The sequence below is a fragment of the Notolepis coatsorum genome, assembly GCF_963971535.1.
Source record: "Notolepis coatsorum genome assembly, chromosome: 1".
Classification (NCBI taxonomy): domain Eukaryota; kingdom Metazoa; phylum Chordata; class Actinopteri; order Aulopiformes; family Paralepididae; genus Notolepis; species Notolepis coatsorum.
In genome coordinates this window covers 310,780,172-310,807,265 of record NC_140165.1, presented here as the reverse complement: position 1 = coordinate 310,807,265, position 27,094 = coordinate 310,780,172, and the positions used below count along the sequence as shown (strand labels likewise).

The 27,094-nt window shown below is 39.7% G+C and overlaps 2 protein-coding genes across 3 annotated transcripts; both read right to left on the bottom strand.

Moving 5' to 3' along the window:
* Window positions 1–2,413: 2,413 nt before the first annotated feature.
* LOC311239637 (caspase a-like) lies at window positions 2,414–13,504 on the bottom strand. Its single transcript, XM_084328014.1, has 8 exons — window positions 13,190–13,504; window positions 10,653–10,747; window positions 10,260–10,433; window positions 8,943–9,189; window positions 7,113–7,286; window positions 6,822–6,931; window positions 3,971–4,072; window positions 2,414–3,210 (listed from the first exon to the last, which is right to left on the bottom strand). Exons 1-7 carry the CDS (start codon window positions 13,464–13,466, stop codon window positions 3,974–3,976), a joined length of 1,176 nt encoding a protein of 391 aa, XP_084184140.1. The 5' UTR covers window positions 13,467–13,504; the 3' UTR covers window positions 2,414–3,210; window positions 3,971–3,973.
* A 3,065-nt stretch (window positions 13,505–16,569) lies between these two features.
* LOC311233935 (caspase a-like) lies at window positions 16,570–26,724 on the bottom strand. Of its 2 annotated transcripts, XM_084320991.1 has the most exons (9): window positions 26,397–26,724; window positions 23,965–24,009; window positions 23,521–23,615; window positions 23,123–23,299; window positions 22,114–22,360; window positions 20,262–20,441; window positions 19,972–20,081; window positions 18,691–18,812; window positions 16,570–17,944 (listed from the first exon to the last, which is right to left on the bottom strand). In XM_084320991.1, the coding sequence occupies exons 1-8, from the start codon at window positions 26,665–26,667 to the stop codon at window positions 18,714–18,716; spliced, it is 1,224 nt and encodes a 407-aa protein (XP_084177117.1). In that variant the 5' UTR covers window positions 26,668–26,724; the 3' UTR covers window positions 16,570–17,944; window positions 18,691–18,713. The 2 variants fall into 2 exon arrangements, with proteins under 2 accessions (XP_084177117.1, XP_084177118.1); XM_084320992.1 differs by lacking the exon at window positions 23,965–24,009.
* Between the last annotated feature and the right edge of the window lie 370 nt (window positions 26,725–27,094).

Genomic DNA, 27,094 nt, shown 5'->3' with positions numbered 1-27,094 from the left:
GTTAGTTGTGAGCAGTGGTGCGTTGGTCATGGGACGGGGTTGCACGCTGTTCCACCAGGTCTGTGAGCACAGGAGCATGCAGGAGCACGGACGTGCACGCACGTGCACACAAGAATGCTCTGCACTCGACTGATGCGCCAATTCGCCAAATACCCACCTGGCTACTTTGCATAACAATAGCTCAGGTCATCAGGTCATCAGGTCACAAAACTTGTGAATGAAATGTGTTACATTCCATTCCTAGAGGCAATATAATGCATCACTGAGCACAGAGTGACAGTTACCATCTTCCTGGACTCTTACTTTTGAAACAGCACTGTGCAATATTACACCTACTGTAGACCTCAGTATATTTGTACTGTATTTATTTACTGTATATTTTATTCCATTTTTATTCTACTCTTATCTTAAACAATTTGATTTGTTTTGTTATTCTTATTCGTGACCTGTTCTGTCTAAATGTTTAAATGTTGAGCGATTTGCAGTGTCAAATTTCCCACGGAATAAAAGTATTTCTATTCTATTCTATTAGGCATTGTCTTTATTCTGTGCACACGGGAGGGAACATTTATGCGCATGCGCGGGAGCGCACATGCATGTGAAGTCATTAACACACAGTGCAACCAGGTATGAAATCACTTTGTGAGAGTACAGAACACAGGGATAAAACAACAGTTAGTTGTGATCCAGCACTTTATTATGTCAGTTTTTTATTCACAGTATGAAATCAGACATCGTATAAAAATGATTGTATGAAAACAAAAGAACACTCAAGGTAATATGTGTATTAAATCACCACGGCGGTCTATATAAGACTCAGCGAGACAAATCATTTTGTGGTGTTCCTTTTTAGTACGATTTTTGCAGGTCTGACTTAATTTATCATTGCACAATTAGCCAGGTATGCCTTAATATATATATCAATAAAAAATCGAATAAAAACCACTGTCCAACTATATATATTTTTTTAAAGATTATACACCAGAAACCATTACATAAAAAAACATAAACCTTCTCCCATCCATTAGACATGATTCCCACATGAAGGCTTAATACATAGAAATTAGATCAGCCACATTGCTGCAGCGGTGGCCACGCCCCCTTATGAAGCTATGGAATCAGTGGTGGCCACGCCCCCTTATGAAGCTATGAAATCAGTGGTGGCCACGCCCCCTTTATGAAGCTATGGAATCAGTGGCTGCCACGCCCCCTTATGAAGCTATGGAATCAGAAGCAGTGTGATGTCATCATGTTGTCGTCAGATATTCATTCTGAGGCTGTCGGGGCTCAAAGGCTCTTGCCTATTATCTATTAAGAAAATTAACGTTTGTTTTTTATTTAACAGTTATCAAAGCGCTGTAGCGATCTGTAACACAATGTATGAACTGTATCTTTAACTATGTAATTGTTACTGTGTGGGAAAACTACAATGGTTATGTATCTTAATGCTGAAAGTTATTTGACTATGATCATAAGCCAGTGATTTGTGTTCATATTGCCGTCACAATTTGATTGATGTCTCTATTGACGCAATAAAACAAGGAGTGTGCAATACAATACAAAGAATATTGATCAAAAGGATAAAAAAAACACAATAAAGCCCTAGAGCTCGTTTCCATTGCGGTCCTTTAAGATAAGACGAGGGAAGTGAACGTACGTGTGCATATGTGGGCGTGTGTGTGCGCGGGGAACATAAAACAAGATACAATATAAAAGTTAAATTTGAGAGACCCTCTCCTCCAGTCTGAGCCACCTGAGGCTGAGGAAGTGAGAGGGGAGGAGGTGGGTTCTGGGGTGTAGGCTCAGTGAGAGGGGAGGAGGTGGGTTCTGGGGTGTAGGCTCAGTGAGAGGGGAGGAGGTGGGTTCTGGGGTGTAGGCTCAGTGAGAGGGGAGGAGGTGGGTTCTGGGGTGTAGGCTCAGTGAGAGGGGAGGAGGTGGGTTCTGGGGTGTAGGCTCAGTGAGAGGGGAGGAGGTGGGTTCTGGGGTGTAGGCTCAGTGAGAGGGGAGGAGGTGGGTTCTGGGGTGTAGGCTCAGTGAGAGGGGAGGAGGTGGGTTCTGGGGTGTAGGCTCAGTGAGAGGGGAGGAGGTGGGTTCTGGGGTGTAGGCTCAGTGAGAGGGGAGGAGGTGGGTTCTGGGGTGTAGGCTCAGTGAGAGGGGAGGATGTGGGTTCTGGGGTGTAGGCTCAGTGAGAGGGGAGGAGGTGGGTTCTGGGGTGTAGGCTCAGTGAGAGGGGAGGAGGTGGGTTCTGGGGTGTAGGCTCAGTGAGAGGGGAGGAGGTGGGTTCTGGGGTGTAGGCTCAGTGAGAGGGGAGGAGGTGGGTTCTGGGGTGTAGGCTCAGTGAGAGGGGAGGAGGTGGGTTCTGGGGTGTAGGCTCAGTGAGAGGGGAGGAGGTGGGTTCTGGGGTGTAGGCTCAGTGAGAGGGGAGGAGGTGGGTTCTGGGGTGTAGGCTCAGTGAGAGGGGAGGAGGTGGGTTCTGGGGTGTAGGCTCAGTGAGAGGGGAGGAGGTGGGTTCTGGGGTGTAGGCTCAGTGAGAGGGGAGGAGGTGGGTTCTGGGGTGTAGGCTCAGTGAGAGAGGAGGAGGTGGGTTCTGGGGTGTAGGCTCAGTGAGAGGGGAGGAGGTGGGTTCTGGGGTGTAGGCTCAGTGAGAGGGGAGGAGGTGGGTTCTGGGGTGTAGGCTCAGTGAGAGGGGAGGAGGTGGGTTCTGGGGTGTAGGCTCAGTGAGAGGGGAGGAGGTGGGTTCTGGGGTGTAGGCTCAGGATCACCCTTACTAGTGTGTTTTGGGAAGTCTGTCACCTGTTTTTAAGTTTCATGGTGATGGCTGTGAACCAGGAGGAGCAGGCATAATCAAAATGACATTGAATCAGCGAATTTGCCAAAGTTACCAAGGCCCTTCTGTCTATGAAAGAGGAAAGTCTAGCAAAAAAAACGTGTTACGAATAGTAATTTGGCGACCAAACCATATAAGCGTCTTTGAGCATTTGGAGCGCGCTATATAAATCTGATGTACTATTATTATTATTATTATTATTATTTAAAAACCGGGGGCCTTTTTTAGATTAGAATTAGATGCAAATAAAATGGACTCTGTTTTACCCAGATGAAGTGATAGTTTGTTATCTAAGAGCCATATACTGAGACTGTGTAGCTCACTGCTCAACGTCCTTCCACCTTCACCCTTGTCCCTGTGAGAGAACAGGAGGGCAGAGTCATCTGCAGAAAGGAACAGGTTTCAGTCACAGGCAGATTGCATATCATTGATCAATGATTGATCAATTAAAAACACATGGGTTTAGAGAATGAAGAGAGAGAGAAAGAATGAGTAACATGTCTAGAATGCATTACAAACGTACTTATTATAGTGTATTATAATCTGCTCATGAATGAATGATTTTATTTCGGTCTTTTACAAAGCATAATAGAACATTTAATCTGCTCATAACACTGTATAATTATAGTCATAAGCACACTTGATATTCATGATGATTTATAACAATAATCATAAACATTATAAAAATACTTCTACAATAAATACTTATAGTGACTATAAAGTGATTGTATTGCATTGTAAAAGGGTTATAATGTACTACAATTATGGGAATTACAATCCACTGCAATAGTGCAAAAGAAAATGTCCATGAGTGACCAGTAATTATGAAGTATTATACTTGACCTAATAAGTAATTAAAAAAGCAGATTATAACGCATTATAAGTATGTTTATAAAAATAATTCACCCATTGATTTAAGTTGAGGTACTATAAAACAAGAACATGGAATAGAATTGAATTCTATTGAAAATGGGGGACCCTGATGTAAACAAGACGAAAGTCTTTCTCTGGTCTGCATCCCCTTAACAATTGTATGTATTGTATTGAGCTGTACTGTACTGCAATCTGTTAATAAATGTTTCAATCAATCAATCAATCAATCAATCAATAGAATGTGCATTTAACAAATCAATGCTGGCTGACCTCTCAGTGGCCTGGAAAAAGGTAGAATTGCTTCGTAAGACTGCATCTGTCTTTGGTGGGCATCTGTTTCAATGGGCCATACTCTTCAAAGTGTTTCATGACCTGTGTGGTTTAAAACAGGATATGAAGATTAGTTTGGCTGTGAGTAAGAGAGTAGGTAATACAGTGTTATTTATTGTATTATTGATGTCTTTGTATGATCCTGCTTTGTCAGCTGCTTTATGAGAAGCTTGGTTGATCCTTGCTGATGGAGAGGCACAACTGGTATTTGTTCATTTTTAAGGCCCTTATTGGTAAGCTACCTCCTTGTACTACATCATTATTGGTAAGCTACCTCCTTATACTACATCATTATTGGTAGGCTACCTCCTTATACTACATCATTATTGGTAAGCTACCTCCTTATACTACATCATTATTGGTAAGCTACCTCCTTATACTACATCATTATTGGTAAGCTACCTCCTTATACTACATCATTATTGGTAAGCTACCTCCTTATACTACACCATTATTGGTAAGCTACCTCCTTACACTACATCATTATTGGTAAGCTACCTCCTTATACTACATTATTATTGGTAAGCTACCTTCTTATACTACATTATTATTGGTAAGCTACCTCCTTATACTACATTATTATTGGTAAGCTACCTCCTTATACTACATTATTATTGGTAAGCTACCTCCTTATACTACATCATTATTGGTAGGCTACCTCCTCATACTACATCATTATTGGTAGGCTACCTCATACTACATCATTATTGGTAAGCTACCTCCTTATACTACATCATTATTGGTAAGCTACCTCCTTATACTACATTATTATTGGTAAGCTACCTCCTTATACTACATCATTATTGGTAAGCTACCTCCTTATACTACATTATTATTGGTAAGCTACCTCCTTATACTACATCATTATTGGTAGGCTACCTCCTTATACTACATCATTATTGGTAAGCTACCTCCTTATACTACATCATTATTGGTAAGCTACCTCCTTATACTACATCATTATTGGTAAGCTACCTCCTTATACTACATCATTATTGGTAAGCTACCTCCTTATACTACACCATTATTGGTAAGCTACCTCCTTACACTACATCATTATTGGTAAGCTACCTCCTTATACTACATCATTATTGGTAAGCTACCTCCTTATACTACATCATTTTTGGTAAGTTACCTCCTTATACTACACCATTGGTAAGCTACCTCCTTGTACTATATCATTATTGGTAAGCTACCTCCTTACACTACATCATTATTGGTAAGCTACCTCCTTACACTACATCATTATTGGTAAGCTACCTCCTTATACTATATCATTATTGGTAAGCTACCTCCTTATACTACATCATTATTGGTAGGCTACCTCATACTACATCATTATTGGTAGGCTACCTCCTTATACTACATCATTATTGGTAGGCTACCTCATACTACATCATTATTGGTAGGCTACCTCCTTATACTACATCATTATTGGTAAGCTACCTCCTTATACTACATCATTATTGGTAAGCTACCTCCTTATACTACATCATTATTGGTAAGCTACCTCCTTATACTACATTATTATTGGTAAGCTACCTCCTTATACTACATCATTATTGGTAGGCTACCTCCTTATACTACATCATTATTGGTAAGCTACCTCCTTATACTACATCATTATTGGTAAGCTACCTCCTTATACTACATCATTATTGGTAAGCTACCTCCTTATACTACATCATTATTGGTAAGCTACCTCCTTATACTACACCATTATTGGTAAGCTACCTCCTTACACTACATCATTATTGGTAAGCTACCTCCTTATACTACATCATTATTGGTAAGCTACCTCCTTATACTACATCATTTTTGGTAAGCTACCTCCTTATACTACACCATTGGTAAGCTACCTCCTTGTACTATATCATTATTGGTAAGCTACCTCCTTACACTACATCATTATTGGTAAGCTACCTCCTTACACTACATCATTATTGGTAAGCTACCTCCTTATACTATATCATTATTGGTAAGCTACCTCCTTATACTACATCATTATTGGTAAGCTACCTCCTTATACTACATCATTATTGGTAAGCTACCTCCTTATACTACATCATTATTGGTAAGCTACCTCCTTATACTATATCATTATTGGTAAGCTACCTCCTTATACTACATCATTATTGGTAAGCTACCTCCTTATACTACATCATTATTGGTAAGCTACCTCCTTACACTACATCATTATTGGTAAGCTACCTCCTTATACTATATCATTATTGGTAAGCTACCTCCTTATACTACATCATTATTGGTAAGCTACCTCCTTATACTACATCATTATTGGTAAGCTACCTCCTTATACTACATCATTATTGGTAAGCTACCTCCTTGTACTACATCATTATTGGAATTTAATTTTGGAATCTATAGAACCCGTTCTAGTGGTTAAGGTCCCCTGAGTTTGCCCTGAACAGGGTAAATCTGCATTTTGCTATGATGCCCCTCTAGCTCATGGAATGAACTCCAACAGTCCTTAAAGCTTGAGATTCTCCCCTCTGTTGCAGAGTTTAAAACATTGATCTCAACCTTTGTCAATCAAGTTGTACATGTTTTAATTGATTGTTATCCTTGCTTATGTCTTATTGTTGTGATTTTATATTCTGTGTGATTTGATATGCCTTTTCGTCCTTATTTCTCTATGTACACTCTAAATGTAAATGAGGGAAACCTCAGTTTCCTTTCTAGTTTAAATAAAGGTTTGAAATTAAATTAGCTAGCAGCCAAAGCTTTCCTTGCATAATATACTCAGAAAATAGTTTCCATTTGCAACACTTGCCGTCGTGAACAGATCCTCGATATGCAGGTCATGAGAGTGCTCTTTGAATGTCCTATCGATGAACCGAATGAGAAGAGAGCCTTTCTTTGGGTGTCTGTATGACACATTATCTGCAAGTGAAAGAAAGATTGGACAACATATAAAGAGACAAATGCTTGGTCATCTCTCAGTCTCTTTGTGTATGAAATATATTTGATCTAAAAGGTTTGTTTATCAAGAAGATTAAAATAAGAATATTTTATATATTATTATGATCAAATAATCCGTTTTTTTAATCATGGACACACTGACCAGGGGTGCTGGACAGAAGGGAGATGAAGTCTTTCTCTATGTGCGCCTTGTGAAGAGCATCCTCCACAAACCCCCCTTCATCAGTAGCCGGCTGGGATGGGTCGTCAGTACTGTTCATAGCAGGTGCCTTATCGTCCGGAAGCCCATCGCTAACCCAAGTAAATCCTTCGTTCCCTGAAACAACATGAGAAGAGTTCCTTAAATATACTGTGTATAACTCCACTCTAGGGATGTCCCGATCCGATCACGTGATTGTCAGAAGATCGGAATCGGGGGGGGGGGGATCAGGATTTTTTTTTTATTTTTTTACTATACTAGTTCATAGTCTAGAATTATTCTGCACTAAGCCAATTTTATATTTTATTTTATTATTTATGACTGAATGTAACTGAACTTGTGAAGCTAGTCAAGCTACCTCTGTCACTGCACTACCTTTTGTTATTGCAGTATTCTGCATGTCATTTGTTTTTTAGTTTACATGGTTATTTTGTGGTGCACCACTGATAAGCTTTATTTTATTTCGTTTTGAATTTTGATCCAATGCTGCAATAAGTGAAAAAAAGAAGCTCTAATAATATCCATGTTGGATATAATGGATATACTGTTAAAAAAAAGTCATATCCATGTTGCATTTTTTTTTCTTTTCTTTTTTCTTAATGCATTGCCGAAAGATTGGATTGGGAAAAAAATCAGTATCGGATACTCAATATCACATGATCGGGATCGGATTGGGAGCAGAGAAATGCGATCGGCACATCTCTACTCCACTCGTTCAAAGCCGACAATAAAAAGTGCCATATAAATTTGGCCTAGTTTTAGTGTGGACTGTGTAGTTTGGAAATGTCATTTAGATGCCGGATAAAACATTAAATGCATACTCCTTGCCATTTGGCCGGGGTTATTGTATGGAAAGAGACCTTCAGATGAAACAATCCACTCAGAACTGCCCCCCACTGTAAATGTAGATTTTGGGATTAAACAACCGAACACGTTTGCCCTGATATATCCCTGTGAGTGTGGGGCAGCCAGGTCTCTGCTGTAAACGAGGGAAACCTCAGCTCCCTATGAGTTGAAATAGAGGTTTGAAATGAAAATGGGAGAGAAACAGCAATCACTCCACAGCATTTCTGGGGGGAAAAGAGCAAGAAAGAAAGACGGAAAGAAAACAAACCAACAAGCGTGGAACACCGCAGACATTCTTCACATTCACAACAACTACCGTAGCAATCTTACATACGTGCATGTTACTGCCTGCCGCCATTACATTGCTCAACTCTCTGGCTCCCTCCCGGACGGTGTGTGCATGTTCACGCACCATATTTATCTGTTGCGGTCATGTGCTTATTCTATGTGCTTATAGGGAGGTGTAGTCTGACGCCACTGGTTGTTCCACCCGTATAGGGATTTATCATTGGGAAAATAGATTATCGGCTATTGTAACAATTCTGCCGCATGGAATTTGAAAAACGTTCCACTTTTGCACAAAATGAGTTCCCTTCTATCACTAACATTATTGTTTAAGCATTTTTGGTTGAAATAAAATTCGGCTTTTTTTTTATGATTAATTGCGAATATTTTCATGTTGAGCTATAGATTGTGGATGAATAAGCACAGAAGGGTACACCATGCCAATGTGAATGCTTTATTTGTTTTAAACGAGACGATTTAGAAATGGGCAATGGGGAAATGCATTGGGTTGGACAGAGGGTGGAACACGAAAAACGGCAATGACGTAACCACTACACCTCCCTATTGTATGTGCTTGCACCACTATGCAAATGTGATTCCTCATGGAAAATTAAGCCATCTGAAAGACGGTGAAATGATCACCTCCCCTGCAGGCCTGGATTATGATGACCTTGGGTTTGTCCTTCAGAGCAGGACAGTTCTGCGTGTTCAGGTGTTTGAAGATTTTGTCAATCGGGAATTCATCGCGGGATCCTGGAGGGTCGCTTTCCTTCCAGCCGACACCACAGACCTTTCCCAACTTCCCATGAGACCCGAGGACCACAAAGACACTGTCTGTCTGGGAGAGACGCGGATCTTTAGAGAACTTCTTCACCGCCTCGTCAATAGCCTGCAAGAGAAAACAAGTCGAATAGTTTCTTCATTCAATTGACACTATCTCAAATCTCACCCCCTTTTTTCTTGATCCTCCAATCACAACTGTTGCTTCTCCCGGACAAGCAAGGAAAGCAACAGTTGTGATTGGAGGATCGGTATTACTACACCTCCGCACCTACAATATTACATCACTGAACCTACAGTATTAATACACCTCCGCACCTACAATATTACTAGTTACATCACTGAACCTACAGTATTACTACAACTCTGCACCTACAATATTACTAGTTACATCACTGAACCTACAGTATTACTACAACTCTGCACCTACAATATTACTAGTTACATCACTGAACCTACAGTATTAATACACCTCCGCACCTACAATATTACTAGTTACATCACTGAACCTACAGTATTACTACAACTCTGCACCTACAATATTACTAGTTACATCACTGAACCTACAGTATTACTACAACTCTGCACCTACAATATTACTAGTTACATCACTGAACCTACAGTATTACTAACGTTACACCACTGAACCTATAGTATTACTAACGTTACACCACTGAACCTACAGTATTACTAACGTTACACCACTGAACCTACAGTATTACTAACGTTACACCACTGAACCTATAGTATTACTAACGTTACACCACTGAACCTATAGTATTACTAACGTTACACCACTGAACCTATAGTATTACTAACGTTACACCACTGAACCTATAGTATTACTAACGTTACACCACTGAACCTATAGTATTACTAACGTTACACCACTGAACCTACAGTATTACTAACGTTACACCACTGAACCTACAGTATTACTAACGTTACACCACTGAACCTATAGTATTACTAACGTTACACCACTGAACCTACAGTATTACTAACGTTACACCACTGAACCTATAGTATTACTAACGTTACACCACTGAACCTACAGTATTACTAACGTTACACCACTGAACCTATAGTATTACTAACGTTACACCACTGAACCTACAGTATTACTAACGTTACACCACTGAACCTATAGTATTACTAACGTTACACCACTGAACCTACATGTGCAGAGAGGTTCCTGTATTTCTTCACACTGTATCCCAATAGTTTGAAAAGATTCTCCATGTTTTCCTCATCTTTGTCAGCTCCTCTCCTGTTCTCCAAGTATTTAAACTCTATATTAGTGATCAAAAGGGCCAGCCGCTTCCTTTTGGACGGATCAATCCTGGGGTATACCTGTCGGAGCAAAATAAAAAATTATGAATAATAAAGTCTCACTCTAAAATGAGATATCTCACATTTGAAATATCAAGAGCTACACGGAAATAAAACGAATAACAATAACATTTCCATTTTCCCTTATAAAAGGATAGTTTTGTAGAGATTTTTCACAAGCCTATCTGAATTGTAAAAAGAAAATGTTTTATTAGAAGTGGCAAGGAAGTACATGTTTACTTCAATGCTCTTTTGTTTCTCTTGCACGAACCCATCAGAACAGTGGATGAGTCCGGAGGATGTGGGCGTGGCCTGCTGGTCAGGTGACGGGACACCTGTGAAACCATAGGAGAGGGTTACTGTGGAACGATACCGTCTCAGCTAACAGGCTTCTGAAGCAGCATGTCACCAAGAGGAGTGTAGGATACATATATCTTTTTATTTGGCACGTGTTGACGTGTTTCAGCAGCAGCCTTCTTCAGGACATAATGACATGAATAATGTGTGAAGGGACAAGGTCATATCCAGACACACAGAGACACATCTTCAAGTTGGAATCATTGGTTAATTAATCACATCATATACACCAGCTAGTCAATTGTGTCACATACATTACTCGCATTACATTACTCATTGGTACAGTAAAGCCTCCTCTCAATGTTGTTAGTTCCCAACCCAGCCTACCACCAATTGGTTCAACTCCCTGGACTCCACCATTACTAAGTTTTACTGGAAGAATAAAAAAGCAAGAATTAAGTTAACCACCTTTCAAAAAAAACAAAAACCAAGGAGGACTTGAAGCACCTAACTTTCTCAACTATTATCTGGCCAACCAATTAATATACATCTACAAATGGATTCACCCTACCCAACAATACAACCCCTGGGAAGACATTGAGAAGGACGTGTGCATGGAAATCTCACCACAAGATCTTCCATTCTTTCTTCTTTAGCACAAGCATAAAACATCACTCTTGTTTTAGGAATACAGTAATTTCCACAACTCTGACAGCCTGGTGGAAAGCCAACAAAATCACTGGTAACACACTAACCCCCTGTAAATACACACCAATCTGGCACAACCCTGACTTTCAACTCGGCAAATCACCCATATACTTCCCAGCTTGGAAACAAAAAGGCATTACTCATCTTCACCACATCTTCACAGACAACAGCCTAATCACTTATCAAGATTTGACTAAATTTGCACCAACACATTCACAATGACTAACAACACTAACCTTCAATTAATCCAATATAAGGTGTTACACAGAGTACATATCACACAGCACAGGATGTTTCAAATGGGATTTGCAAGCACAGATGTATGCTCCCATTGCACCCTCAACACCCCAGACAACTATTTCCATGCCACCTGGCTCTGCCCACCTGTTCAAGACTTGAAATATATATTTTTTAATATTTTTCTTATTTTACTACAGTTTTTATTTAATTTTGTACTGTAAATAGTTAAAACGTATAATAAATAATAAAGTTGTCCCCCGAAGAGCGGGGGAAGGTGGATGGAGTGCCCTCAAAAAAGGTCCGGGGAAAAAGAGGGGAACATTTTTTTTGTTAGTTCGGAATCTTGGAACTTGTTTGACTTGTTCTAGCGACTCGCTGGTAACACTCTAAAGTTCTTCCAACATTTACTGAATTTAAGTGTATGATTTCCAATCACTGTGTCAACTTGTGACTGTTTTAACTAATGTTTAAAACATTTTATAGCTCATTCTGCTTATTGACTTCCTGAAACGTCTAATTTTAGAATTGTATACCTTGTACATTTTATACAGAATCAGTTACCGTAAGCCCATTCAAGGGTATGATGATGACGTCAATGTTAAATAATATCTGTGTAGGTTAGTTAATTTGCATGCTGTAGTAGTAAACTAAGCTTACTTTAGCCCAATTCTGAATTAAGTGGGCGCGTTCTTCTAAAGAGTCCAATTTTATAGAAATACTTTTATTATAAATACTTTTATTATCCCGTGGGAAATTTGACACTTACATTTGACACTTATGATTCTGAAGAGGGCTGAAGAAGCCCCACGTTTTAAAGTAGGCTACCTTACATAGGCCTACTGCACCAGAGATAACATGCAAGTCAATGTAGGCTACGCCTATTCTACTGCATGAGGCAAATTGTGGGGGGGAAGTGGGGAACTGTCTCATTGATTTCGCTGCTTCAAAGCCGAGGAGCCAAAACAGTAACAAGTTCCCCTTTTTTATTTTTATTTTTTTACTCGTTTATGGTGTACTATTTGTCAAATAAACAAATCTAAACATTGTGCATCGACAAAAAAGCTTTAATAAAATTGAGCGTGAGTAACCTAAATGATGGAGAGGAGAGAGAGAGATTTGATTGATTTTGGGGCTCATTATTACACTTATTGGACCGAAGCCACATTTCCCGAGTCTAATTAAAAATGTATGAACCTGTAGGCCTACTTTTTATATCGTGCCTGCGGCCCTGGTCACATAATTTCCAAGGCAAAATAAATAGGTCTAATTCTAAATAATTATCTCATATAGCTGAATGAATAAATGCAAACTTTATTTGACAGATTGCAGAATGGGCACATGAATACAGTACACCTCAATACACACAATTGTTATGGGGATGCAGACCAGAGAAAGACGTTTGTCTTGTTTACATCAGGGTCCCCCATTTTCAATTCATAAGTGAAGAGCGGCTTTGCTGCTCGTTTAATAAACTTTGAGTAGAGGCAAAAATAGCCACCACCTATTATTTATTTTCATATAGTAAAACGTACCTGCTGTCAATAACTTTAACTTTGACTCCAGTTCCGTTGCAATGTTGTTGTAGCCGCTCGCCGCCAGTAGCTTGACGGTCTCTTGAATGGCACGGGCTTCAGTGAAGACTTGAACCAGTGTATTGGTGAGAACCAGGCGATGAGCGTTCTCGACCGCACTGAGACGCACGCGTGGTTCCTCTTTGCGATCGATCAGTTTGCTCCGAAATCTTTGCAGGCCCTCGTCGCCCAAGTCATCCAATGCCTCCAATATTAAGGCATGGGCGGTTTTGGCCATGTCTGTTCAAACGTGAAATATACAACAGCCGCAGTCTCGTTGAGTCCAAAACGAAAGTGATGAGTTACAGACAGACATACAGTTACATAAACACGCTAAGATACGGAACTAAAATAATGCTTCCTGGCCTGCAGGGGCGAACTTTCCACTTATATGGGGGGGGGGGGGGGCCGGGGCCAGGCCATGCGGCCCTGGTCACATAATTTCCAAGGCAAAATAAATAGGTCTAATTCTAAATAATTATCTCATATAGCTGAATGAATAAATGCAAACTTTATTTGACAGATTGCAGAATGGGTACAATACAGTACACCTCAATACACACAATTGTTAAGGGGCTGCAGACCAGAGAAAGACGTTTGTCTTTACATCAGGGTCCCCCATTTTCAATTCATAGTGAAGAGCGCGCTTTGCTGCTCGTTTAATAAACTTTGAGTAGAGGCAAAAAAAATAGCCACCTCCTATTATTTATTTTCATATAGTAAAACTTACCTGCTGTCGATAACTTTGACTCCAGTTCCGTTGCAATGTTGTTGCAGCCGCTCGCCGCCAGTAGCTTGTAGCAATAAGCCCCAGAAAAGGAATGTTAAAAGGTCTGAGGTCGTCGGACCTCCTCGCTGCTGGGAACTGGAAGAAGACACCGGCGGGGAGGTCAGGGGGGGCTGACCATCTGGGGAGGGGCGCCAGCCGCGCCATGTGTGGAGGCAAGGTTCCTCTTTGCGATCGATCAGTTGGTTCCGAAATCGTCTCAGGTCCAAGTCGCTCAAGTCATCCAATGCCTCCAATATAAAGGCATGGGCGGTTTTGGCCATGTCTGTTCAAAGGTGAAATATACAACAGCGCAGTCTCGTTGAGTCCAAAACGAAAGTGAGTTACACAGACAGACATACAGTTACATAAACACGCTAAGATACGGAAATAATAATGCTTCCTGCAGGGGCGAACTTTCTTTTATAAGGGAGGGACAGGGGGGCCCGGGGCCGGGGGACATTTCCCCCTCTAGCCTTCAAATAAGCTGAGACCAGCAGAAAAACGTGTTTGTAAGTGTTAAGGTATTTTATGACTACACACAGCACCACGGTTTAAAGGAGGAAGGGTGATCTTATCTCTTTTCAAACAGATATACTGAGACGGAGCAGGATGTTCCTTTAAGCATCACGTTGATGTCTCTAGACTCTGTCTCAATGATAATGGTTGGTACAGCCTACCTCCTCAAAGCCCCCAGGACTAAGCTGCACACCATGGGCGATCGAGCCTTCTGACTGTGGAATGCTCTCCCCATCCACCTGAGAGCACCACAGTCCGTCGAGGCTTTTAAAAGGGGCCTAAAAACATTTATTTTTAACAAGGCTTTTGCCTGAATCTTTCTTTTACTTTTATTTTTACTTCTATACATTTTATTATTATTTTATTTTTATGTTCTTCCATTTCATTGGTTGTTTTATTCATTTTAATTGTTTTATTCATTTAACTTTTTATCTTTATCTCCTGTAGCACTTTGCGATTTTCACAAATATAAAGTGCGGTACAAATTGAATTTATTATTAGTATTATTATTACTGTACTGGTACTGTTATTTATTTATGTACATCTTTTATATTGGGCGTTCTGTTATTTGGCCTGTGTGAACTGTTTCACTAGATGACCCTCACATTGGTTCATGGTTAACTTGAGGATGAGGTGGATGAAGCAAGAACCTGTCCTAACGTAGGAAAATAATAATTGATCTCATCCCACTATTTTGGAGTACAGCAAGTGGAATACAGTATATGTGTATTTAAATGTCAATTTAATTTAGCTGTGATTAATCTGAACAGCTAATGAGATTAATACTTTGTGTTGGCTTTACACAGAAATTACTAAATAATCTAAATGGTCTAACACAGTGTAATGAAGTGCCTTTTGGCATTCTGACAGTAGAGAACACATTGATTGATTGAAAATTGTATTAACAGATTGCAGAATGGGTACAATACAGTACAGCACAATTGTTAAGGGGATGCAGACCAGAGAAAGACTTTCGTCTTTTCAATTCATCATAACATATATGACATACATGACATACAGATAGACAGTACTGCTACATCTATACATTTATGACATACCAGATCTACAAATACAGTACTGTTTGTGATACAAAAAGGGTCTAAAAAGAGAGTAAATACATTTGAGGGGGAAGAAACTGTACATGGATAGAACAGTTAGTTGTGAGAGTAGAGAACACATGGATAGAACAACAGTTAGTTGTGAGAGTAGAGAACACATGGATAGAACAGTTAGTTCTGAGTAGAGAACACATGGATAGAACAACAGTTAGTTCTGAGAGTAGAGAACACAGATAGAACAGTTAAGTCGGAGAGTAGAGAACACAGGAATAGAACAACAGTTAGTTTGAGAGTAGAGAACAGAGGGATAGAACAACAGTTAGTTGTGAGCAGTGGTGCGTTGGTCATGGGACGGGGTTGCATGCTGTTCCACCAGGTCTGTGAGCACAGGAGCATGCAGGAGCACGGACGTGCACGCGCGTGCACACAAGAATGCGCTGCACTCGACTGATGCGCCAATTCGCCAAATACCCACCTGGCTACTTTGCATAACAATAGCTCAGGTCATCAGGTCATCAGGTCACAAAACTTGTCAATGAAATGTGTTACATTCCATTCCTAGAGGCAATATAATGCATCACTGAGCACAGAGTGACAGTTACCATCTTCCTGGACTCTTACTTTTGAAACAGCACTGTGCAATATTACACCTACTGTAGACCTCAGTATATTTTTACTGTATTTATTTACTGTATATTTTATTCCATTTTTATTCTACTCTTATCTTAAACAATTTGATTTGTTTTGTTATTCTTATTCGTGACCTGTTCTGTCTAAATGTTTAAATGTTGAGCGATTTGCAGTGTCAAATTTCCCACGGAATAAAAGTATTTCTATTCTATTCTATTCTATTAGGCATTGTCTTTATTCTGTGCGCACGGGGGGGAACGTTTATGCGCATGTGCGGGAGCGCACGTGCATGTGAAGTCATTAACACACAGTGCAACCAGGTATGAAATCACTTTGTGAGAGTACAGAACACAGGGATAAAACAACAGTTAGTTGTGATCCAGCACTTTATTGTGTCAGTTTTTTATTCACAGTATGAAATCAGACATCGTATAAAAATGATTGTATGAAAACAAAAGAACACTCAAGGTAATATGTGTATTAAATCACCACGGCGGTCTATATAAGACTCAGCGAGACAAATCATTTTGTGGTGTTCCTTTTTAGTACGATTTTTGCAGGTCTGACTTAATTTATCATTGCACAATTAGCCAGGTATGCCTTAATATATATATTAATAAAAAATCGAATAAAAACCACTGTCCAACTATATATATATATATTTTTTAAAGATTATACACCAGAAACCATTACATAAAAAAACATAAACCTTCTCCCATCCATTAGACATGATTCCCACATGAAGGCTTAATACATAGAAATTAGATCAGCCACATTGCTGCAGCGGTGGCCACGCCCCCTTATGAAGCTATGGAATCAGTGGTGGCCACGCCCCCTTATGAAGCTATGAAATCAGTGGCGGCCACGCCCCTTTATGAAGCTATGGAATCAGTGGCTGCCACGCCCCCTTATGAAGCTATGGAATCAGTGGCTGCCACGCCCCCTTATGAAGCTATGGAATCAGAAGCAGTGTGATGTCATCATGTTGTCGTCAGATATTCATTCTGAGGCTGTCGGGGCTCAAAGGCTCTTGCCTATTATCTATTAAGAAAATTAACGTTTGTTTTTTATTTAACAGTTATCAAAGCGCTGTAGCGATCTGTAACACAATGTATGAACTGTATCTTTAACTATGTAATTGTTACTGTGTGGAAAAACTACAATGGTTATGTATCTTAATGCTGAAAGTTATTTGACTATGGCTCCATCATAAGCCAGCGATTTGTGTTCATATTGCCGTCACAATTTGATTGATGTCTCTATTGACGCAATAAAACAAGGAGTGTGCAATACAATACAAAGAATATTGATCAAAAGGATATAAAAACACAATAAAGCCCTAGAGCTCGTTTCCATTGCGGTCCTTTAAAATAAGACGAGGGAAGTGAACGTACGTGTGCATATGTGGGCGTGTGTGTGCGCGGGGAACATAAAACAAGATACAATATAAAAGTTTAATTTGAGAGACCCTCTCCTCCAGTCTGGGCCACCTGAGGCTGAGGAAGTGAGAGGGGAGGAGGTGGTGCGCTATATAAATCTGATGTACTATTATTATTATTATTATTTAAAAACCGGGGGCCTTTTTTAGATTAGAATTAGATGCAAATAAAATGGACTCTGTTTTACCCAGATGAAGTGATAGTTTGTTATCTAAGAGCCATATACTGGGACTGTGTAGCTCACTGCTCAACGTCCTTCCACCTTCACCCTTGTCCCTGTGAGAGAACAGGAGGGCAGAGTCATCTGCAGAAAGGAACAGGTTTCAGTCACAGGCAGATTGCATATCATTGATATCAATTAAAAACACATGGGTTTAGAGAATGAAGAGAGAGAGAAAGAATGAGTAACATGTCTAGAATGCATTACAAACGTACTTATTATAGTGTATTATAATCTGCTCATGAATGAATGATTTTATTTCGGTCTTTTACAAAGCATATAGAACATTTAATCTGCTCATAACACTGTATAATTATAGTCATAAGCACACTTGATATTCATGATGATTTATAACAATAATCATAAACATTATAAAAATACTTCTACAATAAATACTTATAGTGACTATAAAGTGATTGTATTGCATTGTAAAAGGGTTATAATGTACTACAATTATGGGAATTACAATCCACTGCAATAGTGCAAAAGAAAATGGCCATGAGTGACCAGTAATTATGAAGTATTATACTTGACCTAATAAGTAATTAAAAAAGCAGATTATAACGCATTATAAGTATGTTTATAAAAATAATTCACCCATTGATTTAAGTTGAGGTACTATAAAACAAGAACATGGAATAGAATTGAATTCTATTGAAAATGGGGGACCCTGATGTAAACAAGACGAAAGTCTTTCTCTGGTCTGCATCCCCTTAACAATTGTATGTATTGTATTGAGCTGTACTGTACTGCAATCTGTTAATAAACTTTTCAATCAATCAATCAATCAATCAATAGAATGTGCATTTAACAAATCAATGCTGGCTGACCTCTCAGTGGCCTGGATGACCTCTCAGTGGCCTGGTAAAAGGTAGAAGTGCTTCGTAAGACTGCATCTGTCTTTGGTGGGCATCTGTCTCACTGCGCCAAACTCTTCAAAGCAGTTCATGACCTGTGTGGTTTAAAACAGGATATGAAGATTAGTTTGGCTGTGAGTAAGAGAGTAGGTAATACAGTGTTATTTATTGTATTATTGATGTCTTTGTATGATCCTGCTTTGTCAGCTGCTTTATGAGAAGCTTGGTTGGTCCTTGCTGATGGAGAGGCACAACTGGTATTTGTTCATTTTTAAGGCCCTTATTGGTAAGCTACCTCCTTGTACTACATCATTATTGGTAAGCTACCTCCTTACACTACATCATTATTGGTAAGCTACCTCCTTATACTACATCATTATTGGTAAGCTACCTCCTTATACTACATTATTATTGGTAAGCTACCTCCTTATACTACATTATTATTGGTAAGCTACCTCCTTATACTACATCATTATTGGTAAGCTACCTCCTTATACTACATCATTATTGGTAAGCTACCGCCTTATACTACATCATTATTGGTAGGCTACCTCCTTACACTACATCATTATTGGTAGGCTACCTCATACTACATCATTATTGGTAAGCTACCTCCTTTTACTACATCATTATTGGTAAGCTACCGCCTTATACTACATCATTATTGGTAAGCTACCTCATACTACATCATTATTGGTAAGCTACCTCCTTATACAACATCATTATTGGTAAGCTACCTCCTTACACTACATCATTATTGGTAAGCTACCTCCTTACACTACATCATTATTGGTAAGCTACCTCCTTGTACTACATCATTATTGGAATTTTATTTTGGAACCTATAGAACCCGTTCTAGTGGTTAAGGTCCCCTGAGTTTGCTCTGAACAGGGTAAATCTGCATTTTGGTATGATGCCCCTCTAGCTCATGGAATGAACTCCAACGGTCCTTAAAGCTTGAGATTCTCCCCTCTGTTGCAGAGTTTAAAACATTGATCTCCAACCTTTGTCAATCAAGTTGTACGTGTTTTAATTGATTGTTATCCTTGCTTATGTCTTATTGTTGTGATTTTATATTCTGTGTGATTTGATATGCCTTTTCTTCCTTATTTCTCTATGTACACTCTAAATGTAAACGAGGGAAACCTCAGTTGCCTTTCGAGTTTAAATAAAGGTTTGAAATTAAATGAGCTAGCAGCCAAAGCTTTCCTTGCATAATATACTCAGAAAATAGTTTCCATTTGCAACACTTGCCTTCGTGAACAGATCCTCGATATGCAGGTCATGAGAGTGCTCTTTGAATGTCCTATCGATGAACTGAATGAGAAGAGAGCCTGCCTCTGGGTGTCTGTATGACACATTATCTGCAAGTGAAAGAAAGATTGGACAACATATAAAGACAAATGCTTGGTCATCTCTCAGTCTCTTTGTGTATGAAATATATTTGATCTAAAAGGTTTGTTTATCAAGAAGATTAAAATAAGTATATTTTATATATTATTATGATCAAATAATCAGTTTTTTTTAATCATGGACACACTGACCAGGGGTGCTGGACAGAAGGGAGATGAAGTCTTTCTCTATGTGCGGACCCGCCGGGGGAAGAGCATCCTCCACAAACCCCCCTTCATCAGTAGCCGGCTGGGATGGGTCGTCAGTACTGTTCATAGCAGGTGCCTTATCGTCCGGAAGCCCATCGCTAACCAAAGCAACTCCTTTGTTCCCTGAAACAACATGAAAAGAGTTCCTTAAATATACTGTGTATAACTCCACTCTAGGGATGTCCCGATCCGATCACGTGATTGTCAGAAGATCGGAATCGGGGGGGGGGGGGGGGGGGGGAATCAGGATTTTAACTTTTAATTTTTTTTACTAGGCTAGTTCATAGTCTAGAATTATTCTGCACTAAGCCAATTTTATATTTTATTTGGTTATTTATGACTGAATGTAACTGAACTTGTGAAGCTAGTCAAGCTACCTCTGTCACTGCACTACCTTTTGTTATTGCAGTATTCTGCACGTCATTTGTTTTTTAGTTTACATGGTTGTTTTGTGGTGCACCACTGATAAGCTTTATTTTTATTTTGTTTTGAATTTTTATCCAATGCTGCAATAAGTGAAAAAAAGAAGCTCTAATAATATCCATGTTGGATATAATGGATATACTGTTAAAAGAAGCCATATCCATGTTGCATTTTTTTTTCTTTTCTTTTTTCTTAATGCATTGCCGAAAGATTGGATCGGGAAAAAAATCAGTATCGGATACTCAATATCACATGATCGGGATCGGATTGGGAGCAGAGAAATGCGATCGGCACATCTCTACTCCACTCGTTCAAAGCCGACAATAAAAAGTGCCATATAAATTTGGCCTAGTTTTAGTGTGGACTGTGTAGTTTGGAAATGTCATTTAGATGCCGGATAAAACATTAAATGCATACTCCTTGCCATTTGGCCGGGGTTATTGTATGGAAAGAGACCTTCAGATGAAACAATCCACTCAGAACTGCCGCCCACTGTAAATGTAGATTTTTGGATTAAACAACCGAACACGTTTGCCCTGATATATCCCTGTGAGTGTGGGGCAGCCAGGTCTCTGCTGTAAACGAGGGAAACCTCAGCTCCCTATGAGTTGAAATAGAGGTTTGAAATGAAAATGGGAGAGAAACAGCAATCACTCCACAGCATTTCTGGGGGGAAAAGAGCAAGAAAGAAAGACGGAAAGAAAACAAACCAACAAGCGTGGAACACCGCAGACATTCTTCACATTCACAACAACTACCGTAGCAATCTTACATACCGTGCATGTTACTGCCTGCCGCCATTACATTGCTCAACTCTCTGGCTCCCTCCCGGACGGTGTGTGCATGTTCACGCACCATATTTATCTGTTGCGGTCATGTGCTTATTCTATGTGCTTATAGGGAGGTGTAGTCTGACGCCACTGGTTGTTCCACCCGTATAGGGATTTATCATTGGGAAAATAGATTATCGGCTATTGTAACAATTCTGCCGCATGGAATTTGAAAAACGTTCCTCTTTTGCACAAAATGAGTTCCCTTCTATCACTAACATTATTGTTTAAGCATTTTTGGTTGAAATAAAATTCGGCGATTTTTTTTAATGATTAATTGCGAATATTTTCATGTTGAGCTATAGATTGTGGATGAATAAGCACAGAAGGGTACACCATGCCAATGTGAATGCTTTATTTGTTTTAAACGAGACGATTTAGAAATGGGCAATGGGGAAATGCATTGAGTTGGACAGAGGGTGGAACACGAAAAACGTCAATGACGTAACCACTACACCTCCCTATTGTATGTGCTTGCACCACTATGCAAATGTGATTCCTCATGGAAAATTAAGCCATCTGAAAGACGGTGAAATTATCACCTCCCCTGCAGGCCTGGATTATGATGACCTTGGGTTTGTCCTTCAGAGCAGGACAGTTCTGCGTGTTCAGGTGTTTGAAGATGTTGTCAATCGGGAATTCATCGCGGGATCCTGGAGGGTCGCTTTTCTTGTAGCCGACACCACAGACCTTTCCCAACGTCCCATGAGACATGAGGACCACAAAGACACTGTCTGTCTGGGAGAGACGCGGATCTTTAGAGAACGCCTTCACCGCCTCCTCAATATCCTGCAAGAGCAAACAAGTCGAATAGTTTCTTCATTCAATTGACACTATCTCAAATCTCACCCCCTTTTTTCTTGATCCTCCAATCACAACTGTTGCTTCTCCCGGACAAGCAAGGAAAGCAACAGTTGTGATTGGAGGATCGGTATTACTACACCTCCGCACCTACAATATTACATCACTGAACCTACAGTATTAATACACCTCCGCACCTACAATATTACTAGTTACATCACTGAACCTACAGTATTAATACACCTCCGCACCTACAATATTACTAGTTACATCACTGAACCTACAGTATTACTACATCACTGAACCTACAGTATTACTACATCACTGAACCTACAGTATTACTACATCACTGAACCTATAGTATTACTACACCACTGAACCTACAGTATTACTACATCACTGAACCTATAGTATTACTAACGTTACACCACTGAACCTACAGTATTACTAACGTTACACCACTGAACCTACAGTATTACTAACGTTACACCACTGAACCTACAGTATTACTAACGTTACACCACTGAACCTACAGTATTACTAACGTTACACCACTGAACCTACAGTATTACTAACGTTACACCACTGAACCTACAGTATTACTAACGTTACACCACTGAACCTACAGTATTACTAACGTTACACCACTGAACCTACAGTATTACTAACGTTACACCACTGAACCTACAGTATTACTAACGTTACACCACTGAACCTACAGTATTACTAACGTTACACCACTGAACCTACCTGTGCAGAGAGGTTCCTGTATTTCTTCACACTGTATCCCAATAGTTTGAAAAGATTCTCCATGTTCTCCTCATCTTTGACAGCTCCTCCCCTGTTCATGCGGGGATCTTTAAACTCTATATTAGTGATCAAAAGGGCCAGCCGCTTCCTTTTGGACGGATCAATCACGGGGTATACCTGTCGGAGCAAAATAAAAAATTATGAATAATAAAGTCTCACTCTAAAATGAGATATCTCACATTTGAAATATCAAGAGCTACACACGGAAATAAAACGAATAACAATAACATTTCCATTTTCCCTTATAAAAGGATAGTTTTGTAGAGATTTTTCACAAGCCTATCTGAATTGTAAAAAGAAAATGTTTTATTAGAAGTGGCAAGGAAGTACATGTTTACTTTCATGCTCTTTTGTTTCTCTTGCACGAACCCATCAGAACAGTGGATGAGTCCGGAGGATGTGGGCGTGGCCTGCTGGTCAGGTGACGGGACACCTGTGAAACCATAGGAGAGGGTTACTGTGGAACGATACCGTCTCAGCTAACAGGCTTCTGAAGCAGCATGTCACCAAGAGGAGTGTAGGATACATATATCTTTTTATTTGGCACGTGTTGACGTGTTTCAGCAGCAGCCTTCTTCAGGACATAATGACATGAATAATGTGTGAAGGGACAAGGTCATATCCAGACACACAGAGACACATCTTCAAGTTGGAATCATTGGTTAATTAATCACATCATATACACCAGCTAGTCAATTGTGTCACATACATTACTCGCATTACATTACTCATTGGTACAGTAAAGCCTCCTCTCAATGTTGTTAGTTCCCAACCCAGCCTACCATCAATTGGTTCAACTCCCTGGACTCCACCATTACTAAGTTTTACTGGAAGAATAAAAAAGCAAGAATTAAGTTAACCACCTTTCAAAAAAAAAAAAAAACCAAGGAGGACTTGAAGCACCTAACTTTCTCAACTATTATCTGGCCAACCAATTAATATACATCTACAAATGGATTCACCCTACCCAACAATACAACCCCTGGGAAGACATTGAGAAGGACGTGTGCATGGAAATCTCACCACAAGATCTTCCATTCTTTCTTCTTTAGCACAAGCATAAAACATCACTCTTGTTTTAGGAATACAGTCATTTCCACAACTCTGACAGCCTGGTGGAAAGCCAACAAAATCACTGGTAACACACTAACCCCCTGTAAATACACACCAATCTGGCACAACCCTGACTTTCAACTCGGCAAATCACCCATATACTTCCCAGCTTGGAAACAAAAAGGCATTACTCATCTTCACCACATCTTCACAGACAACAGCCTAATCACTTATCAAGATTTGACTGAAGGATACGCCATTGGGACAGACCAACACTTCCAATTTCTACAGCTGAAATCAATTTTGAAATAAAAAATTAACACTACACAGAATGATCTTGAACCACCTCCAATTATATTAGCAATGAATAAAATAACATCACAGAAGAAAATATTTTCAAAAATATACAAAATACTGGCAAGCGCAGACACTACATTCCATCTCCCCTTCACAAAATGGGAACAGGACTTGGCTTTCTCTCCCAATGCCGTATCCTGGGAACAAATTTGCACCAACACATTCACAATGACTAACAACACTAACCTTCAATTAATCCAATATAAGGTGTTACACAGAGTACATATCACACAGCACAGGATGTTTCAAATGGGATTTGCAAGCACAGATGTATGCTCCCATTGCACCCTCAACACCCCAGACAACTATTCCCACCTGTTCAAGACTTGAAATATTTTTTTTTTAATATTTTTCTTATTTTACTACAGTTTTTATTTAATTTTGTACTGTAAATAGTTAAAACGTATAATAAATAATAAAGTTGTCCCTCGAAGAGGGGGGGGGGGGGGTGGATGGAGTGCCCTCTTAAAAGGTCCGGGGAAAAAATGTTGTTAGTTTGGAATCTTGGAACTTGTTTGACTTGTTCTAGCGACTCGCTGGTAACACTCTAAAGTTCTTCCAACATTTACTGAATTTAAGTGTATGATTTCCAATCACTGTGTCAACTTGTGACTGTTTTAACTCATGTTTAAAACATTTTATAGCTCATTCTGCTTATTGACTTCCTGAAACGTCTAATTTTAGAATTGTATACCTTGTACATTTTATACAGAATCAGTTACCGTAAGCCCATTCAAGGGTATGATGATGACGTCAATGTTAAATAATATCTGTGTAGGTTAGTTAATTTGCATGCTGTAGTAGTAAACTAAGCTTACTTTAGCCCAATTCTGAATTAAGTGGGCGCGTTCTTCTAAAGAGTCCAATTTTATAGAAATACTTTTATTAGAAATACTTTTATTATCCCGTGGGAAATTTGACACTTACATTTGACACTTATGATTCTGAAGAGGGCTGAAGAAGCCCCACGTTTTAAAGTAGGCTACCTTAGGTGACAAAAACGAAAGTGTGACTCGAGGCTGCCACGTTGCGGCGAAACTCATCTGACAATGAAACGAAAATGAAACGAAAGGTGTAACCGGCGCCTAATTACATAGGCCTACTGCACCAGAGATAACATGCAAGTCAATGTAGGTAGGCTACGCCTATTCTCATGCATGAGGCAAATTGTGGGGGGGAAGTGGGAACTGTCTCATTGATTTCGCTGCTTCAAAGCCGAGGAGCCAAAACAGTAACAAGTTCCCCTTTTTTTTTTTTTTTTTTTTTACTCGTTTATGGTGTACTATTTGTCAAATAAACTAATCTAAACATTGTGCATCGACAAAAAAGCTTTAATAAAATTGAGCGCGAGTAACCTAAATGATGGAGAGGAGAGAGAGAGATTTGATTGATTTTGGGGCTCATTATTACACTTATTGGACCGAAGCCACATTTCCCGAGTCTAATTCAAAATGTATGAACCTGTAGGCCTACTTTTTATATCGTGCCTGCGGCCCTGGTCACATAATTTCCAAGGCAAAATAAATAGGTCTAATTCTAAATAATTATCTCATATAGCTGAATGAATGAATGAATGCAAACTTTATTTAACAGATTGCAGAATGTGTACAATACAGTACACCTCAATACACACAATTGTTAAGGGGATGCAGACCAGAGAAAGACTTTCGTCTTGTTTACATCAGGGTCCCCCATTTTCAATTCATAGTGAAGAGCGCGCTTTGCTGCTCGTTTAATAAACTTTGAGTAGAGGCAAAAAAAAATAGCCACCACCTATTATTTATTTTCATATAGTAAAACTTACCTGCTGTCGATAACTTTGACTCCAGTTCCTTTGCAATGTTGTTGCAGCCGATCGCCGCCAGTAGCTTGACGGTCTCTTGAATGGCACGGGGTTCAGTGAAGACTTGAACCAGTTTATCGGCGAGATCCAGGCTATCAGCGTTCTGGACCGCACTGCGACTCACGCGTGGTTTCTCTTTGCGATCGATCAGTTGGTTCCGAAATCGTTTCAGGTCCAAGTCGCTCAAGTCATCCAATGCCTCCACTATAAAGGCATGGGCGGTTTTGGCCATGTCTGTTGTTCAAACGTGAAATATACAACAGCGCAGTCTCGTTGAGTCCAAAACGAAAGTGAGTTACACAGACAGACATACAGTTACATAAACACGCTAAGATACGGAAATAATAATGCTTCCTGCAGGGGCGAACTTTCCTCTAGGGAGGGAGGGACAGGGGGGCCCGGGGCCGGGGGACATTTCCCCCTCTAGCCTTCAAATAAGCTGAGACCAGCAGAAAAACGTGTTTGTAAGTGTTAAGGTATTTTATGACTACACACAGCACCACGGTTTAAAGGAGGAAGGGTGATCTTATCTCTTTTCAAACAGATATACTGAGACGGAGCAGGATGAAAATCATACAGGAGACCTACTCCTTAAATTACTGAAAAGTGTCTTAAATTATCTATGCATATAGGCAAACGAGTCAATATATGGCATGATT

Bases quoted from the DNA above. Each gene is read 5' to 3' on its own strand.
- LOC311239637 (XM_084328014.1), bottom strand. From the start codon at position 13,466: ATGGCCAAAACCGCCCATGCCTTAATATTGGAGGCATTGGATGACTTG. The intron at 10,748-13,189 runs GTACGTTTTACT...ATGGTTTCACAG, and splicing joins GTTAAAGTTATTGACAGCAG to GTGTCCCGTCACCTGACCAG. The intron at 4,073-6,821 runs GCAAGTGTTGCA...TAAACCACACAG, and splicing joins TCGAGGATCTGTTCACGACG to GTCATGAAACACTTTGAAGA.
- LOC311233935 (XM_084320991.1), bottom strand. From the start codon at position 26,667: ATGGCCAAAACCGCCCATGCCTTTATAGTGGAGGCATTGGATGACTTG. The intron at 24,010-26,396 runs GTAAGTTTTACT...TTATTCTTCCAG, and splicing joins GTCAAAGTTATCGACAGCAG to TAAAACTTAGTAATGGTGGA. The intron at 22,361-23,122 runs GTAGGTTCAGTG...TTGCTCTTGCAG, and splicing joins ACAGGAACCTCTCTGCACAG to GATATTGAGGAGGCGGTGAA.